At 45.3% G+C, this 18,342-nt stretch overlaps 1 protein-coding gene across 5 annotated transcripts in view; it reads left to right on the forward strand.

The window, feature by feature from the left end:
- The window catches only part of ARHGAP26 (Rho GTPase activating protein 26), a 416,457-nt gene that overhangs the window by 215,803 nt on the left and 182,312 nt on the right, over positions 1-18,342 (forward strand). For all 5 annotated transcript variants that reach the window (XM_074360866.1, XM_074360863.1, XM_074360867.1 and 2 more), the window contains one exon: positions 3,436-3,472. In XM_074360866.1, coding sequence (XP_074216967.1) covers positions 3,436-3,472 — 37 coding nt within the window. The remainder of the gene's footprint in view (positions 1-3,435; positions 3,473-18,342) is intronic.

Here is an 18,342-nt window from a genome sequence, read left to right on the forward strand (position 1 = left end):
ACATAAACATGTGTAATTTGTGTTCTCTAGAGGCATACATTTGAAAATAGATACTCATTGGCATGGATATTTAACAAATCCTCATATATGGAATTCAGCAGAAACTAGTACATCCCAGAATCAAAGTGCTGTATAAAGCCTGAGGGCTAAGAGACTTTAAAGCGGCCAGGTCTTAGAGCACTCTGACTAAGCAAGATGGATAGACTTTGGCTCAAGCTGGGTTGTTGAGTTGGTGTATTAACTGATTCACTCTTCCTAGGAGCTATAATTCAGGAATTGTCGAGTGACTCATGTCCCCTTGAACTGATCCTGGAGAGCTGGGTTCTGTCCTTTGAAGGCAGAGGTTCTTGCGAGGCTTACTTGAAAGCAGACAAACCTGAGCTAACTCTGCTAATCAGTCATAAGAAGCCAGTGCCAGAGGCCTTTTATTTTAGGAAATTGCCCTCGTCTCCGAACCTCAGTCTGACACTCGCAGGCAACTATGAAATTTAAAGGTTTCCCTGGAACAGATGGACCGTTTCTAAAGGGCGAGTGGCATGCCTTTTGCTTCTGCAGGAGTGGAAGGTGTTTACAAACCATAGACTACTGGTACGGCTTGGTAGGTGTGTGTGTTTGCCACTGCCCAGGAAAGTAAAAGACAACTGGAGCATTCCTGCAGCAGCAAGATAGACTACTACACTGCCTTCCAGCTCTGTGTCCTTGGACAAACTGTGTCAGCTCTCTGGGCCTCAGGTTCCACATCGGTAAAATGGGAATAACACTGGTACCCAACCCATAAGGTGGTTAAAAAGGTTTGATGATGTCATGGATGATACTGGGTCAGTGCAGAGTCAACAAAGCCATCTGGCCTGTGTGAGGGGGAGGCTGCTCCCTACCCTGGGCCTTCCGTGTTGGGCCGTGTAGTCACACAGTCCTGGCAGGCATGGTTTGTTAGCTTCTTCTTAAATTTATTCTCTTTGGCTCATTTACCCAAACTAGACAGAGATGAATGGCCTGGCCTCCGAGGAGCGAGTGGCACAGGTTCCTGGCATCTTTGGCTCATTGATCGTGCCTCCTTGAATTGGGGAATGCTTGGGTGTTCCAGGAAGGAGCCTCCCGGGCCCCAGGAAACATGAAAGGAAAGTAATTTTGTGCAAATTCCCCTCCTAATTAAGGAGAGCTGAAAGCCCTGCATTTTGCTGTTCCTTCTGGATTTTGCCGTTTAGAAATAGGAGCATGTTTCTCTGGGCTGGAGTGTTTGCATTTAATGGGAGGAATGAAGTGATCAGGGATGGCTAGAAAGCAGACTTGCCCAAATACGGTCTGTTCCCCTGCACTTCCCTTACCCACCTGTCCAAGCTGAGCACATGCCCTTCTCTGTGGGTCGCTGGTCCTGGCGACGCTACCCATTGCCCTCACAGGTCACCAGGCCCCGCGGGATTGCATCGCTGCTCCTCTGTCCCATCCGCATCCCTGCCCTTCTCTGCTGAGCACCGGTTGCCAATTGCACTGGCCTTCTTCCCTCCAAAAGACAACATCAGTTTTTTGACTTGTAATCACAAGAACTTTAAAGCATACGAAGTGATACCTTTTCATTCATCAGACTCTCTGCTGGAAATACAGCAACCCATTTTGTCCTCATCTTTCTGACCTTCAATAAGTGGCTATTCATCTTTGGTTTTCTTCAAGAAAAGAATAATATTAATAAAATGAGGTGATTTGGCAAATTATCTGTTTGATAATTCAAAGGCCTTGTGGCTAACTCCGGTTTACAGATGGGGCAGTAGAGGCTCAGAGAGGGTGGAGAGACTTACCCAAGGACTCAGAGCAACTCGGGAGCCAAGCTGGAATTACTGCCCACGCTGGACCAGCATCCCTTTCATATTTCATAGCAGGCGAAAATGCCTGTTAGGATTTCATGGTTCTCATTTCAAACATGCCTGGGGCTCTGTTCCTCTAGGGTTTTTTTTTTTTTTTTTTAATTAAGGTACAGTCGATTACAATGTGTCCATTTCTGGTGTATAGCACAATGTCCCAGTCTTGCGTGTACATACAGATACCCTCTAGGAAGTTTAAATAAGATGTTCTCAACCATGATGGCTGTCAGAATCACTTGGAATATCCTTTTTTTTTTTTTTAAAGTTATGACCAACTTCACCCTATGCCTTTTCATGCCTGCAGACTCATAAGCACCAAGAGAAGATGTGTGCACTATGATTTCTCCTTAAAGCGGAGGCTTTATTATCTTATTTAATGATGTCGGCATATCAGGGCTTGGCAAACTGTGGCCCACAGGCCACATCTAGCTCGCCACCTGCTTTTTTGTAGCCCGTGATCTAAACACAGTATTTATAGATGAACATTTGAAGTTTATTTGATGATAAGAAATACTTTGAATTCTATTTAAGCTAAACATTGTCTTCCCTCTATAAAAGAAAAAAAACTTCTATTCTTCTGATTAGTAGACCTGTATTTCAGAAAATTATACTTCTTGGAAGAGACATTCCAAGTGATTCTGTTGGTTGAGAACCAACCCCCAGAAGAACTGAGCCAAGCATCTCTGAAAAGAGAGTCATGAAGCCCTAAGAGGGATTTTCCCCCACTAGGAATCTTACACCTATATTTTAAAAAATTACTGTATTTTGAATGTTTTTAGCAAAAAACTTGTGGAGATTTGTTTTCTCTTTTGTTTTTCAAGTACCTATATAATATCACTGATTTGACTTTTGCCTCCTGGCCCCCAAAGCCTAAAATATTTACCTTCCAGCACTCTACAGGAAAAAAATGACTGTTTTATGTTGGAGCATTTCCCCTTTTATGACTTCTATAAATCATTTAAGGGGTTTCTATTCTAAAAGTAATACATTCTCCTTATAACGTGAAATTCACAAAAGAATATAAAATAAAATGTGATTGGTCCCCTTCCTTCCCAGTGTTAGCACTTAACAGTTTGTAATGTATCTTTGTCCTGGCTTTGCCACCGACTGCCTGTGAGACCGTAGCTAACCCCTCTAGGCCTCGAATTCTCCATCTGTAAAACAGTGCTAAAAACAGAATTGTTGTGTGCGTAATTTGGGGTAATTCATGTGAATTGCTTAGCACGTTGCCTGGTGCACAGTTACTGCTTAATGATTTGTAACTAATTAAATTTTTTTCTCCTTTTTAGTTTGTATACACATAGAAGCTTGGGTTTTTAAAAAAGGAGGAATATGAAATTATTTTTTTTTAAATAAAGTTCCAGAGGTGATTCTGATGTACACACACTTGAGAACAGCTGAAGTAAATATCTGGAAGTAGGTAAATTCTAGAAGGGATTTATATTTGGGGGCCAGAAACTGCCTTCCATTGTCTAGCACAAACAAGGGAAAGCGGGAGGGTAACGGGTTTCTTCCGGGAACCTGTAGGATAGTATAAAATGCACGCATGCACACAGTGAATGTTATTTCTGTTTTCCAGGTCTACAACTCGAACAAAGACAGTCAGAGCGAAGGGAGTAAGTATGTTGCGTGGATACTTTTCTTCAGCTGGGGGTGGGGTTGGGCATGAGAAGTTGTTATTCCGGAAAAGAACCACCAGGAGGTGATGTGGGCATGTTGGGGCTGCCCTATTCCCCCAGTGCAGCTGCTTCTGCCCTGACTTACCAGGTCAGTGACTCCTGGTTGTTCAGTGAGCCTGAGTGGCGAGGCCAAGGCCGTGATGACATCTCGTGCTCCCTGACACTTCACACCGTACAAAGAATTTTTATGCACATTATCTCAGTTAATCCTATGTCGTCTTAAGAATGCAGCTCCAGACACCACTTAAAAGTCACTTAATCCAATAATACTCAGCTCCCCAAGAGCCCTGTCCTGTGGGAAGCCAGAATTGACTTTGCCTCCTACGCAGTCTCACTCACGAGCCTGGAGAGGCAAGAACCATCTTAGTGATCACTTAGTAACTGACTCTGTGTTCCTTGTTGCCTCTTTGGGGAGTTCAGTGTGGAGATGGTGAACTCTGTAATCATCTTCCTCTCTGATGGGAGGGACCCTGGGTAGCCGCTATGGAATATACAGCACGTCTCCCTGTGCTGGCTCTGAGCGCTCCAGTTAATCATGATTTCCAAGGGCACCTGTAACCTTGCAGAGACGATAGGATTAAAATGACACTGCTCTTGCTAGAGTGTTGGGACTGATTATCTCCTTGGTGCACAGGAGAAAAAACCAAATTCCTTCCAGGTTGCTACAAGAGTACAAAGGAAATCCTGTCCCCTTGCCTCAAATTTGCTTTGTGAAATCTACTTGAAAAAAAAATTCAAAGACAGCCCAACCGTGAATTCCAGAAGTGTCAGAAAAGCCAGTAAAACAGTGCCTCTGGACAAAAGGATGAGCTGTTTTGTCTGTGTGCGAAATCCATTATGGGACAGAGATTTTCCTCCTTCAATTCTTTCCAAAATACAGATTTTACCAAGCGTTTTATATAAAATATTAAGTAATTTGGAATGGTTGCTGTTGGAAGGTGAAGAGGCCTTTAGGAGAGGAAAATATGTTTCTGTGTTGTTTTTTTTTTTCTTCCTCTCAAAAACTGAACACGGGAAAATTTTTTCAAGTAAATATTCAAGGAAAGAGGTCATTATTCCCCTGACAGGTGGGGTTGTTTCAGAATGTCTGAAATCAATTCTGACAACTTGGGCTAAAATAACAGTAGCAAAGACAACAGCGATAATAATGAAGGCATATGGAAGACTGCAGGGTGAGGCAGGAAGAGCTGAAGAAACAAGACTTGAGAACAGACCAGTTCTGGAGACCTAGGAACCAATGAGAAAGGATCTTCTGGATAATACTTATAGGATAATAGAGCTGTTAAACTGTTTTTAGTCCTTGCCTCTCTTTTCTGAAGTTCCAGAAGTCTAGCTTCGGCCCATCTGCGGGAAAACAACACATCCTGATTGATAGTTTCAAGAGTATTCATAAAATGGGAGCAGAGTAGTTTACCAAACGGAGATCAGGGAACCCAGCAGGACCAGAGACGGTAGATGCCAGGCAGGCTAAAATAACAGATGCCCACGCCATGCCCCATCCTGGGACACACTTCTATAATAAAGGAGCTGAGAACTACGGGGGACAAGATGCATATGAATGGAGACAGCCCCCCCAACCCCGATCAGAAGTTTGCCTGTAACCTTTGACCTTACAAACCCGCTTCTCTCTCCTTGAGATGAGTGCCAATCAATTTGAAAGACAACCATGATGCTACTGGGGGACATGCTGGCTGATTTTACCATTCTTTGAGGCCTTTGTGGAATATGTATTGAAAGCCTTTAAAAAGTAAATATCTTTTGACCCTGCAATTTATGCTAAAGAACATACTGGAGTGCAAAGATATTTCTGTAACGAGTAGTTCATTGAAGCCTTGATAATAATAGCAAAGAACTGGAGCCAATCTAAATGTTCAATAGGAAACTGACTAAAGATACCGTAAAGTACTATGTAGCCTTCAAAGAGAACAAGAGAGATCTTGGTGTATTTGCAAAAATGGCGCCCACAGTATTGTTCATTGAGTTTTTTTTTTTAATTCAGGTTGTGGAACCATGTATTTGTTAAAATATGTTATTTGACTCATCTATATATATATTGATAGAAAACAGTCTGGAAATATATTTATCATCAAAGTCTTAATCAGGTTGGAGGGTAGGTTACTAGAAGACACTGACCTACTTTAAATACTTGTCTAGACTTTGCATTGTCAACAAGGAGTCTATATTTTACAATAACAGCTATTAATAGATAGCATTTATTGGCCACTTACTGTGTTTCGGGATGTTTTATGCACGTTAGTTTACTTAATACTTGCAGTGCTGTGTGAGGTAGGGGCTTTTGACCTACTTTGTAGATTAGGAAATTGAAGTTGATAAACTCGGGGGACATGATTTAATCTGAGTTCTGTGTAACATCTCTACGGTTAACCACGAGGATATTCCACATCCCTAGGAAAAGAACAATACAGAAAGATCCATTTTGGGAGACAGAGACACCTGCAACATTTTGCCTTTGGCATCCTGTTACTCACAGGGCACAGAGAGTTGGCTGCCTCAAATCTTTAATGATTCTTCAATTGCTTATCCTTTCATTTAGGAAGTGGGAAAGAAAAAGATGGGTTGAACATGTTGGCCACTTTTCCAGGAGTACTTTGGATAGAAATCATTTTCCTAGAGTTATTATTCTAAAAGATGTTCTGTTCACTTATTTCCGAGCCGGCAAAACCAGAGTAATGCTCTGGGTTGGTGTTTGCTCCCCTCCTTTGGCATTAGGACCCGCTTTTCTCAGCACACAAGCCTTAGCTTGCTTCCCCTCCCCTCTGACGTGGGTTGTTCTCTTCCTATTCCTGGTGGCAGTGATTTGCGGTTTCACCGCACACCCACCCATAGCACTTGTCCGCCACAGGTGGCGCTATTGCCCAGCGTCTAATTGTTCTGCAACTGTTTATAGGGCAGTCGAAACTCTTTTAAAGGTAAGAAATCAGTCTGATACGAACTTAAGAGTGGGACATTGTGCTTTTCACCATTAATAGCCAAATTCCAAATGTCTAGCATTTTCCTTTCTAGAAACCATTTTGGTGGGAATTTGAATGCCAACATGTTATCGCAGACCCAGAACGTTTTGAAGGGATGGGTCACAAAAGGGGATTCCTTTAGGGACACTTCTGAATTTGTTACTTTTATCTTAAAATTTTGGGGCATACAGTGCCTGTGGGGTGTAGGACAGGGCCATGAATAATGTCTGGCACTGCTGCTATTTTCCAGATGGGCCAGTTGCCAGGGAAAGGACGGTGGCAGGTAAATACATGCACATTTTGCAGAGCCATTACCCCCCTCCTTTCTTCTCTGGTCTCTATCTGGACCTCAGGCACCGAGAGTGAATTAATCCTACTCCTCAGCTCGTGGTACATGATCATCACAGGTCCCTCCCTTCCTTCCTTCCTTCATTCATTTATTCACTCATTCCCTTTTAATTCTTTTCCCAACTCCTGTTCCTGTCTTCTGCTACAGACTGCCATTCTAATGTGTGCTCTTACAGTATATTCTTGGGCAATGTGTATCTTTTATCTACCTGTGTGTTAAAGTTATATAAATGGTTATATGTCTTGCTCTGTTTCCTCCTGTGCTCCCCCAGCATCATATTAGGAGCCGCCCACTTTCCCTTGTCTGTTTCCATACTGTGGTGTCTGTCTGCTGCTCACTCCATGGAGTGTAAGCCTGGGTGGAGATGCTCTCCAGCTCTGTGTGCCTCCATCTCCTCCTCACCACTAACAAGACCCCAGTGAACATCTTTGTGCATGTTCCTTTGTGTGAGAGTTTCCTTGGGTTTTCCTCTGGAGGGGAATTGCTGGTCAGTCAGAGGGTGTTTGGTCTCTTCGTTTGAGGGAGGGCTCTCATGTTGTGGCATAGAGTGGTCCATCCCCAGTCCCCCTAACCCAACAGGAGGCTGTCTCCATTCCTGTGAACTCTTGCCATTATTCAGCTTCCTAATTTTTGCCAATCTAAGTGGTATAAAATGGTAGCTCATCGTTGGCTTAATTTGCATTTCTCTGATAATGAGTTTGAGCATCTCTTCATGTGCCTGATTACTGGTTGCTCTCTTTCGGTTTTTGCCTGTTCTTATCCTTTGCCCATTTTTCTATTGCAGCTACCATTTCTTCTTGTTGTTTGTAAAGTTCCTTCTATATTCTAGATAGTCATTCCTTGTTAGTTGTGGATACTTTAAATACATCTTCCCCTTTTGCCATCAATTAATACTATACATGATGTGCTTCCTTGAGTGTGAAGCTTTTCTTTTTTATATATTCAATTTTTTTGGCCTTCTGGTTTATGATTTTCAGGTTGCGTTTTAAAGAAGGCCTTGCTGACCCATGTCACGAATATGTGCGCCCACATTTTCTTTCACGGACTTCATGATTTTTGTCTTTCACATTTAGGTTTCTACTCTCCCGTTGTATATGATACTTCATGAAGATTCATTTTTATTTTTATCCCCATGAAAAGCCAGCTTTTCCAACAATAACTACCAAATTATCCCTTCTCTCCCTCTTTGACTCATGAGATCCACTTTATTGTGTATTAGATTTGCACGTCTGAGCTCTGTCTCTGAGCTCTTTATTTCTTTGGTCCGTCTGTTCTTGTTCTAAAACCGCTGGTTTTAATATGATGACTTTGAGGCAAGTCTTAATATCTGGTAGGTTAAGTCCTCTCTCTTTACTCCCTTTTTTTTTAAGGGTTGACTTAGCTGCTGGTAGACCTTTATCCTTCTATATAAATTCTAGCGTTAAGTTTGACAAATTGTTCAAAAACTAAAAATTTTCGTTTAGGACTGCATGGAATTGTACAGCTGAATTTGCAGAAAATTGATGCTCTGATAAAACTAAGTCACCTCTTCCAAGAGCTTTGAGTGTCTTCCCACGTAATCAGACCTTTATTAGAGCGTTAGTTTTCTGCCTAGCAGCCTTGTGTATTCTCAGTTATGTTAATCCTTAAATACTAAATTCACAGGCCAGCCGGCTACTTTTGGCAGTCCTCTGGGCCTCTCAGCATGGATCCTGCTGCCGTCAGGAACCTTCCCTGGGTCTATTCCTGGAATGTCAGGAATATACGTCCATGACGCTGTTTTCTCTAGTTGGTTAAATGCTTGCCCAGTAGAAGATGGATGAGGAAAGATAGGAATAAGGATACTGAGAAGGAAGTGTGGTTTGTTGTTCCCTGTGTGGCTTCGCTAGGGAGTGATCACACCCCAGTGTCAGTCATCCAGACAGCAGCTGAGCGCCATTGCTTTTCTCCCTTTATTATTACAGAGAACAGGACCCTGCCCAGGGCAGGAGCGCCTCCTCAACCCATCTGACCCTTTGCCACCTTCCTGCATGTCTCCTGGGTCTGTGTCCCGTTGCTTGCCTTATGTTTGACTGAAGTTGTAAGATTTACTCCCCAAAGGCTCTGTGAGGATTGGTTCGTGCTCCTTTGAAACGAGCCCAGATCAGATGCTAGAGGGGAGCCGGGCAGGGGCCTGTTGTCAGCCCAGGCTGCTGGAGTCCTGGAGTCCCACCTGCGGGACAGCTGGAAAGCCGGGGACTTGTCAGAGAGCATACACAGCCCAGCACAGGAGAGTCAGGGGAAGGCAGGCTCTTCTAATGTGAGCTGGGCTTCACCAGGTTTGAAGTTTTGAGTAATAAATGTCGCTGCCTACTTAGCTCTGAGATGATTAGAGAAATGCTGCTTTCTCACTGCTTCGCCAGCTGTTTGAGGATCGACAGACCGAGACAGAGGGCTGTCTCCGATTCTTGACTTCATAGGGCTGCTTTCCTGAATGTGAGTTTTAACTCGAATTCCTTAGCTCAGTCAGATCATTTCAAAGGAACGGGCCTGAGTTGCTCCAGACGTGCGTTCTCCTGAATTTCCGGCCCCAGCTGACTTTTCACAAGGACAGGGGTCTCTGCATCCCACTCTCGTTTTACATGTTCCTGTGTCTCTGACCTGAACCATTCCCTAGACTTAACTGCAGGAGTCCAGACGTCCTGGAGCTCTTCATGAATTAATACCTCTCAAAGTTCTTAAGGGCCCTGGGGGACATGAGTAGTGAGGGGTAAGGACATCCATAAGCAGACCTTATGACTCTGCATTTGAGTATACGACATGCTGATGAAGTGGAGACTTTCGGGAGATGGTAGACACATGGCCCCTCGTACGCGTGTGGGTGTGTAATGTCCGTGCCCTCTGCTGATGCACCAGGGTCCGGACAGATGGGCTTCCGTCTAGGCTGGAAAGACTAGAAAAAAATAGAAACTTCCTCCTTCCCTTCTCCCCAGAATAAGGAAATCAGAATACTTTGTTGCTTCCCCGTCTTAATCCCTTCATTCCTTTCAGTTGGTTTTTAACCCCATCCTTTGACAAGAATCCTCTGTATTTGTGTAATGCTCACGAACCCGTGCAGTTGGCTAACATGTCATTCATACTGGAGACGGGCAGAGCGGTGATTGGAGAAAGATGGCAAAGTCAGAATCGGGATGTAGTTATCTGTATGGTGTAGGCATTGAATCCCTGAACCTCACTCCTAAGGAGGTTGACAAACTTGTATTTTTTTTTCAAACTTGTATTTTTGCTTATTATAAAAATAATAGGCGCTCATTGTGGAATATAAAGGAAATAAATGATCTTCAAAAATTTAGTATAATAATATCATCCCTGGAGATACTTCCTCTTTGCTTTTTTTCCCATGATGTCTTAGAAGTATTTAAAAACTTACAAGCATTTTTTCCAAATGATGAAAATTGTTTATAATTATTTGTAATGGTTGTTGAATATTATGTCCTAAGATTATATCCTAATTTGTCGAACCATTTCTAGAATTCTGTTTTTACGACCAGCATCAGGCTGAGCATCCTTGTGCACCATCAGTCTTAGTACGTATTTCGAGTTACTTCCTCTGGGCAGGTCCTGCGTGTGGACTGGGGAGAGCTGTTTCTGTGGAAGGGACAGTGTGAATGGTGTCGATTATCTGGTAGGCACACTGGCCGTGGAGCCATGGATCCATGCTGGGTGGACCTCTCTTAGCTTCTGTTTCCTTATCTGTAAAATGAGGATAAACCAGAACCCCTATCTCCTAGCCTTGCTGTGGGGATTTAAGTTCAGCAAGTATAAGTGCCTTCTTGTCATCTGGTCCTGCCAATTACTCTCCTGTATGAGAGGAAGAGGGCTCACTGGGTTGGCAGAGCCGCTTTTTTAGGGGAGCAGGGGAGGAGAATGAGGGGCAGCAGCCAGCACCCCTGCTGTTTCCGTCCTGACACCCTGTGTTAGCTCATTGAATCCTCAGGGCTGCATTTCTCAAAGTGGGGTATGCGCACTGCTGGCTGGACCCGAGATCATTCTGGGTAGCAGCAGACAGACATTTCCAATTGCCATTTAGATTTATTTGAATGTGCGCTGGGGGAAAACCACAAGTAAATATAACCCCCTCTGGTTTTCTGAATGTTATTGTTTGGTACCAGAGCCAGCTTTTTCAGTAAAGGGCCAGATAGTAAACATTTTCGGTTTTGCAGTACTGTTTACCTCTGCTGTGGTGTGTGAAAGTTACAATGTGGAAACAAGTGGGGGTGGGTGTTTACTAATAAAACTTTATTTACAAACAGGCCGTGGTGAAATTGCCCCAAGGGCTGTAAGTTTGTTAACTCTTAAGTGTAATACAAGGCTGAGTTTTTAAATATTAGGCTATTCAAGACAGCATGAAGTTACGGCAGGGAGCGTGAGCGTGGTCCCTGAGTGGGTGACTTTTGCAGAAGTGCTTTTCAGAACGAGTGAGTTACCAGTTTGCGAGTGAGCAAACAGGCTTGAAGAAGTCAGGGCCCCAGAGCTGAGGAGTAGCAGAGCTGATGTTCAGACCAGTCTGCCTGACTGCCAGGGTCTTTTCCTCCAGCTATTCTTGATCTGCATGAAATCCTTGCTCCGCCCTGCTGTCCTGTCGGCATGTGGGCTGGACGGAGTTTGATCATCAGCCTCCAGCACCTAACCCGTCCGGCCCTTTGCCGTTGAGGGGCCGTTCCAGGTCCCTTCTTAGTGAGCCTTCTCCTGAAATCATCGGTGGCTCCTCGCACGTCAAGGATGATGCTGGGAGAGTGGGAATCACGTGTTCCAGTGACTCGAGCTTCCCACGTGCAGAACCGTAACGTGACCCACTCCTCTCCCGGGGACGTTTGGCAGCACAGCCAGACCTGCCCTATGTGTTGTTTCCGTTGCGTACACCTGTTCTTTTGGCAGTTTTTCAGACTCCCTGATGGTGCTGTGTCAAGGCTTTTTTATTTTATGAGGACAAGGTTGGGGACCAGGAGAGGAGCTGGGAAGGGCATCGTTACCTGTGCTCTGTTTACCCAGTGCCCTGCCTCGCTTTCTCCACTCCCTTCGTCTCTGTGCCTCAGCTTCCCTTGATCTGAAAAACAGAAAAAGAGCTTTCGTCTTGAAGCTCGCAGGGGAAGGCTTGGCGGGATCACAGGGGTCATTGTTTGTAAAGGGTTCTGAAGCCTCCAGCCGTCACTCAGAGTCTGGCGGGCTTCCCAAAGCAGCGAAGGGCAGGAAGGAGGATTTATCTTCCTTTTGCTTCCGGTCACCTTCAGCCTTTTGCTGTGAGAACACCCACACTTGAGAGGCTGGAGAAGGCAGCCACTGGTAACCAATATCCCTGTAGGATCAGAGCCATCCAGTGGCTGCCAGGTCCCCACTGGTCAGTGGCTTATAAATAGAACATTTCCCCCTTTTAAACCCGAGAAGGATGGACGGCCTTAGTGGGCATGGCTGTCAGCTGAGTGCACCTTCCCCTCCCGCTTTGCTCCCGCGCCTGCCACGCCGGGGCTGATAGAAGCCAGGCGCGCGCTCCCTCCCTTGCCTGTGTTTCCTTCCCGCTGCCCCGGAAGCCCTCTTGGCCCTTTTTCTTTCTCCCTTCCCCTCCATGGCAGGTGTCCGTCGCCACCACTTTGGTCTCCTGAGCCGCAAATGGGTGAGATGGCCTCATTCCACTTCACTCAGGTGCTGACTTTCTGCTCCCCACTCTTCCTTATGAGCTGTGCGCAAGGCCTGGTGGGTTGCTGTGGTCCATGCAGAGTTCAGATGATACTTGGTTGAGCAGTGACACCCCAGCTTGAGCATAGTCCTGGCTGGGGACTAGCAAGAGAGGAAGAAAAAGGAACAGGCTGTCTTCTCAGAGATGCTGTTATTAGGGTTCCCATCCCTTTTGTTTGGTGAGCCCCTCCTCCATCCGCCAAGGACATGGCTGGCAGAGGTGCTTCTGGGACGTGCCTGGACAGTTGGAGCCTTTCTGCTTGTCCTAAATGACACTTCACAAATCCATCCTCTCTCTTAGCCAACTTTAGACTGGCATTTGCAGCCAGTGTGTGACTTTGCTGTGGCCTGACATCCCCCTTCCCGTCAGCAGTGTGGGCTCTGGACAGACAGCAGGCCTTGGCCTGGCAGGTGCAAGCTGCCCTTTGGCATCTCAACTTTGGGCTTCAGCCAAGTAACAGTGAGCAGGTTCACGGTGACATCTTTAACTCCTAAAGCTCAGTGCGAGGGGTTGTTGAGACAGAGAGGAAAAAAATTTCCCCACTGCCACCAAGTGCATGCTCTCGATTAATGATGAGCATTATCATTAATGATATTATTAATTATCATTAGCACATACCATGTAACGGGCAATGTGCCCAGTGTTTGACATACATTGTGTCATTTGATCCTTATAAGAACCATTTGAGATTGATGGTAGTGTTGACCCCATTTACAGATGAGAAAACTGAGGCTTCATTCTAAGTGCAAACTGGTTCCTCAAGATCATTCCTCTGCACCCTAATCAGTGCTCAGAGTGTGCGGCTCACATTCGGCATGTAAGATTTAGCCGAGGCTATCAAGTGCTGTTGGCCGCAGTTGGGGGAGTGTTGAGTAGTGACTGGGAACGCTGGCTCTAGAGTATTATTACCCACATGCACTGCAATCCCAGCCTGCGGGCTTCCTGGGTGTGTGACCTTGGGAAATTAATTTCCCCAGGCCTCAGTTTATTTACCTGTAAAATGAGGATAGTTTTTCTGCCCCCATCATTAGTTTGTTGAGAGGGTCAAATGGGATTAGAAAGGAAATTCTTAAGTCAGTGGGGCCTGGAACTCTTAAGCAGTCATTAAATGTTGCCCTCTGCTGTTATTGTCAGTAACACCATCATATCCACAACCAGAGGCTCTTTATAGAAAAACATGACGCTCTACAAGTTTCCTTTTGAGTTCCTCAGAGTGCCTTCACGGGTGTTGATTTATTTAATTTGCACTGCACCTGATCTTACAGATGAGGAAAAGGGTCAGAGAGGTGATCTGTGCCCACGTCGCCCAGCTTAATGGTGCCTCCAGGGCCAAATCTTAGGCCTCGGATTCTGAATGTCATCTCTTTCCCTGCCCTTTACCCTCTCAGAGTTGGTCGTGACCATAAGTTACCTAAACCATTCCTAGGGCAGATCAAGGTGGGAGGACATGTGGATAAAGGCAGGGAAGAGATCTCGATGGACAGAGGCAATTGGTTCTCTGCTTGAAACGCTTCCATTTTCGGAAAGCTGGCAGTGATCTCTTTTGGTTGAGAAATCAGTGCACAGCCACCCAGGCCTCAAGGCAGGAAGGAATTGAGGCCACTGGACGGCAGTTCATTCTCGGGATGTCCAGATTCCCGGGTAGGAGACAAATGGTCCTGATTAAGGTGGCTGGCATTACCGAGGCGTGTGTGAAGCCTTGCTCCTTCACTGCTGCCCTGATTTGGGATTTGAGGGTGGACTGGGCAATTGCAGATGTAAAAACTCACAAGGAAACACTCCTTCCTCCCAAGCTGCTCTGCAGTCCTCAGCCTGAACTGTGCAAAGAGCCCAGACACTGCCACTTGGGCTGCGTGAGTCTAGCTGAGAATCGGGACACTTTATAGCTCTCTTCAAGCCTCCCTTGACTCAGGCTGAGAGCTGGCAGGTTTATTCCAGGCCAGGTGGGGGCTTCATCTCTTTTCTTGCTCCCTGTTTTAATTTCTGTATGTCCCTTTCAGCTTATTTTCCTCTAGGTGTGTCCCCAGAAGCCATGAAGAAGAAGCTAGGTTCCTGTGTATATGGTTGGCTCGTGAAGAAAATTCTGTTGGGTAGTGTTCATGCTTAGAGTGTGGGAAGGGGGTGAATGAGACCCCTGTCAGTCCTGTGTGCCCTGTGCTTCCCATTGCAGAGTCCTGGAACCCTAGGAGGACCAGTGTTCAGCCAGCTTCTTCCCAGTGGAGGTTCCCAGCGTGTGGGGACTTCTTTACCTGTTGGTTTCTGGTGGTGTCTCTGCTGGTGAAAATGTGGGTTGCATTTGTTGCTTCATTCAGGAAATAGGTATTGAAGTGAGTGCAATGAACAGGGCAGGTCAAGTCCCTGCTCTCGTGGAGTTGTGCTGTTGAGAGGAGCAGACAGCGAGCAGCAAGCCAGTCAGCAAAGGGAAGCTTCCAGGAGAGAAGGACTATGGAGAAATAAGAGCAAAGGGACAGAGAGGAACAAGGGGAGGGGTGGCTGTTTTAGCTGTGGGGCAGAGAAGGCTTCTCTGAAGAGGCGACATCTGGGGAGAAATGTGAGCAAATGGAGGGAGTGAGCTGGCAGGGGAACCAGCACGTGCAGAGGCCCCTGAGGTGGGGGGCGAGGCATGAACTAGCTGTGATCAAGGTGTCTCAGGAGGGACCCTTGTGACTGGATGGGCAGAGGCCCGAGGGAGAGTGGTCAGGTGGGCTCGACCACATGAGACCATGATCAGGAGGTCGGCTTGTGTTCCCAGTGTCAGGAGAAGTCCCCTGGAGGGTTGTGATCAGGGGGGTGACCTGAGCCAGTGTGTATCTTTAAAAGATGACTCCAGCTGCAGTGGAGAATAAACTGTAGGGGGCAAAAGTAGAAATAGTCAAGAGGCTATTGGAACAGCCCAGGCAAAAGGTGACAGTGGCTTGGACCAAGATATTAGCAAGGGAGATGGTGAGAGGTAGTTGGATTCTAGACGTGTTTTTAAGTTATTGCTGATGGGACTTGCTAATGGATTGGGTATGGGGTGTGAGAGAGAGCAAGGGATCAGAGATGACTGTACTGAAATAGGACTTCCTGCCGGTAGAATGTGGTACCCTCCCCTCCTGTCCTCTCAGCCAGGTTGAAGTCTAGGACCAGTTAGGACAGCAGCTCCCAAATGATTCATGATTATTATACATACACATATAACACCTGTATTAGTATTTACTTACTATTTTTTTAAAAAATCACTTCATTCTTTTTAAACTAAATTTATTTTAAAATACACATCATGCTATATGTGATAAACCAGTAAATTTCTAATACTGACTAAAATAAGTGTACAACTACTACAAATATTTATTTGTGAACTACTTGGAATCATTTTCTGTCCCCCAGTGACACGAACCAACATTACATATTGAAATACATAACACTACTGAATCATTACCATCAGATCGGGAATGTGGAATAGATACCGGCCACTAATTGACAGTCAGTAATCATTTCTATTTGTCTTCAGTGGTAATAGTTGTAATTACTTGGTGTATAATCCAGTGTTATTCCACGTGTGATTCTTACACCTCCTGAGACAACCTCTGGAGGGCACCCAGAATCTACATTCCAACAAGCATGCCCCTGCATCTGTGGTCCACAAGATTTGGGAACTGCTCCTGGAGTAGAAAGGGCATGTACCATAAAATGGGACCCCAGTCCTGATCCTTTTCTGACTAGTCATGTGAACTTCAGCAGAAGAGCAGGGAATAGAAGAAGATGAGGTCTGGAGTCAGCCCGAGTCAGAATCCTGCTTCCACTGCTCACTCACACGATAGTCCTGCACAAAATCCTTAACCTTGTTTGAACCAAGGTTTCCTCCCTGCAACATAGGGACAGTGATGATGATGGTGGTGGTGGTGATGATGGTGGTGGTGATGATGATGATGGTGATGATGGTGGTGGTGATGATGATGGTGGTGGTGATGGTGGTGGTGATGATGATGGGGATGATGATGATGGTGGTGATGATGATGGTGGTGATGATGATGATGGTGATGATGGTGGTGGTGGTGATGATGATGGTGGTGGTGATGGTGGTGGTGATGATGATGGTGGTGATGATGATGGTGGTGATGATGATGATGGTGATGATGGTGGTGGTGATGATGATGATGGTGGTGGTGATGGTGGTGGTGATGATGATGGGGATGATGATGATGATGAAGATGGTGGTGATGATAAGATGTATTTAAGTGCTTAGCCCAGAACAACACCATCTGCTCAGTAAGTGTTAGCTGCTGTTGTCATCATTGTTGATACCACTTAACATCGTGAGCCTGGCTTTTCTCATTATAAAAGCTTAATTGGGAAAATCAAATAAGCTCTAATTTATTAATTTATTCTCTAAACGGTAATGTATTATACTTCACTATAGTCATCAGTGTGGAAACACAGCAAGAAGTTATTAGTAAGAATAGTAACAATATCCACCCCATGGGATTATTGCAAAGTTAACACAAACTTGGGTATGAAGAGTATTTCATCAACTGGAAAATTTGATTCAAATCTTAGGATGTAGTCCCACCATCCTAATATTGTAATCCTGGTAGTGACCATTTATTGAATATTGAATAAGTTTCATTTGCTCCACATTTCCTTTGACCCTTGAAAAGCTTAGATTAGCCCCACTACACAGATGAGGAAGAGGAAGCACCTAACGTAAGATCATATCCAGCTAGAGACAGTGTTCTCAGCCAAGCCTGTCTGGCTGTAAAGCTCATTATTATCTTTCCAGTCCATACCACTTCTGTCTGTGTGACTTTATGTAACATTAAAGGTGATCATCATATTCCTTGAACACCTATCAGCTGGGAGCAAACGGTAGGGCAGTTGGCAGTGGAGTGGGTTGGGGCATGGGGTTGGGGAGCTGATCTGGGATTAAAAACTGGCTGTGGGTAGTTCCCAAAGTGGAGAATTCACACCTTTCATGGGTCCTCCTGGAAGCTTTATGAGGACGGTTTCGCAGGGACCACAGCCAGGGAGCAACTCTGGGCTTCACAAAATGAGGAGAAAGAGTGTGCACCCCTTGGAGCATGTGAGCCAACTGGAAAGCTCTTCTCCAGATGGGATTTTGTGTTCAATTCAATGTGGGTGTTTTGCTTCATGGCTTTTAATGGTGCTGAAATTGATTAAACTCAGAATGAGCGAGGCAGGTCAGGCTTTAAAGAGCAAATCACACAGGGAAATTGAGTAAATTTCTGTGATGAGAACATGCCCCGGGAAGTGTCCATAAAATGGTGTCCCGCTTGCAGCAACCCCAGACAGCCTCTTGTGTCTGGCCAGGCTGGAAACGCGGCAGTAACTTCATTACCTCTCATTCTCTCGTTTTCATGCACACACCTAGCACTTCCAGCAAATTCCATGTCTCCCATAAAAAATTTGAGACATTTTTTTGGTCAAAGGGAAGTTGAATAAGTTTCCTGGAGAGAATTTTTCAGACTAGGAAAATAACCTGTTGAATCCAGCTTGAGGGAGGTGGGAGTCCCTTCTAATGTCCATGGAACTCAGTAGGGTGGCTCCTCTGCCTTGGAGAAGGAGAGGTCTGAGGTCTGTTAGAATTCCCAGGGTGCGTGTATGGGGTAACTTTGGGGTGTGTCCCAAAGTGTCATTTTTTCAGACTATCTGTCATCAGTCAACCCATGGTAAGGAAAGATCCCTTCTGTTCAAACTTGGTGCTGTGGCCTCTTCTTGCATCATTTCTGGGTTTTCTGAGTACTAAGAATTTGGAGTCAGGCCAGTGATTTTTCAGAAAGTGGGCTCCTGTGGG

The sequence above is a fragment of the Camelus bactrianus genome, chromosome 3 (assembly GCF_048773025.1).
Source record: "Camelus bactrianus isolate YW-2024 breed Bactrian camel chromosome 3, ASM4877302v1, whole genome shotgun sequence".
Taxonomy (NCBI): Eukaryota; Metazoa; Chordata; class Mammalia; order Artiodactyla; family Camelidae; genus Camelus; species Camelus bactrianus.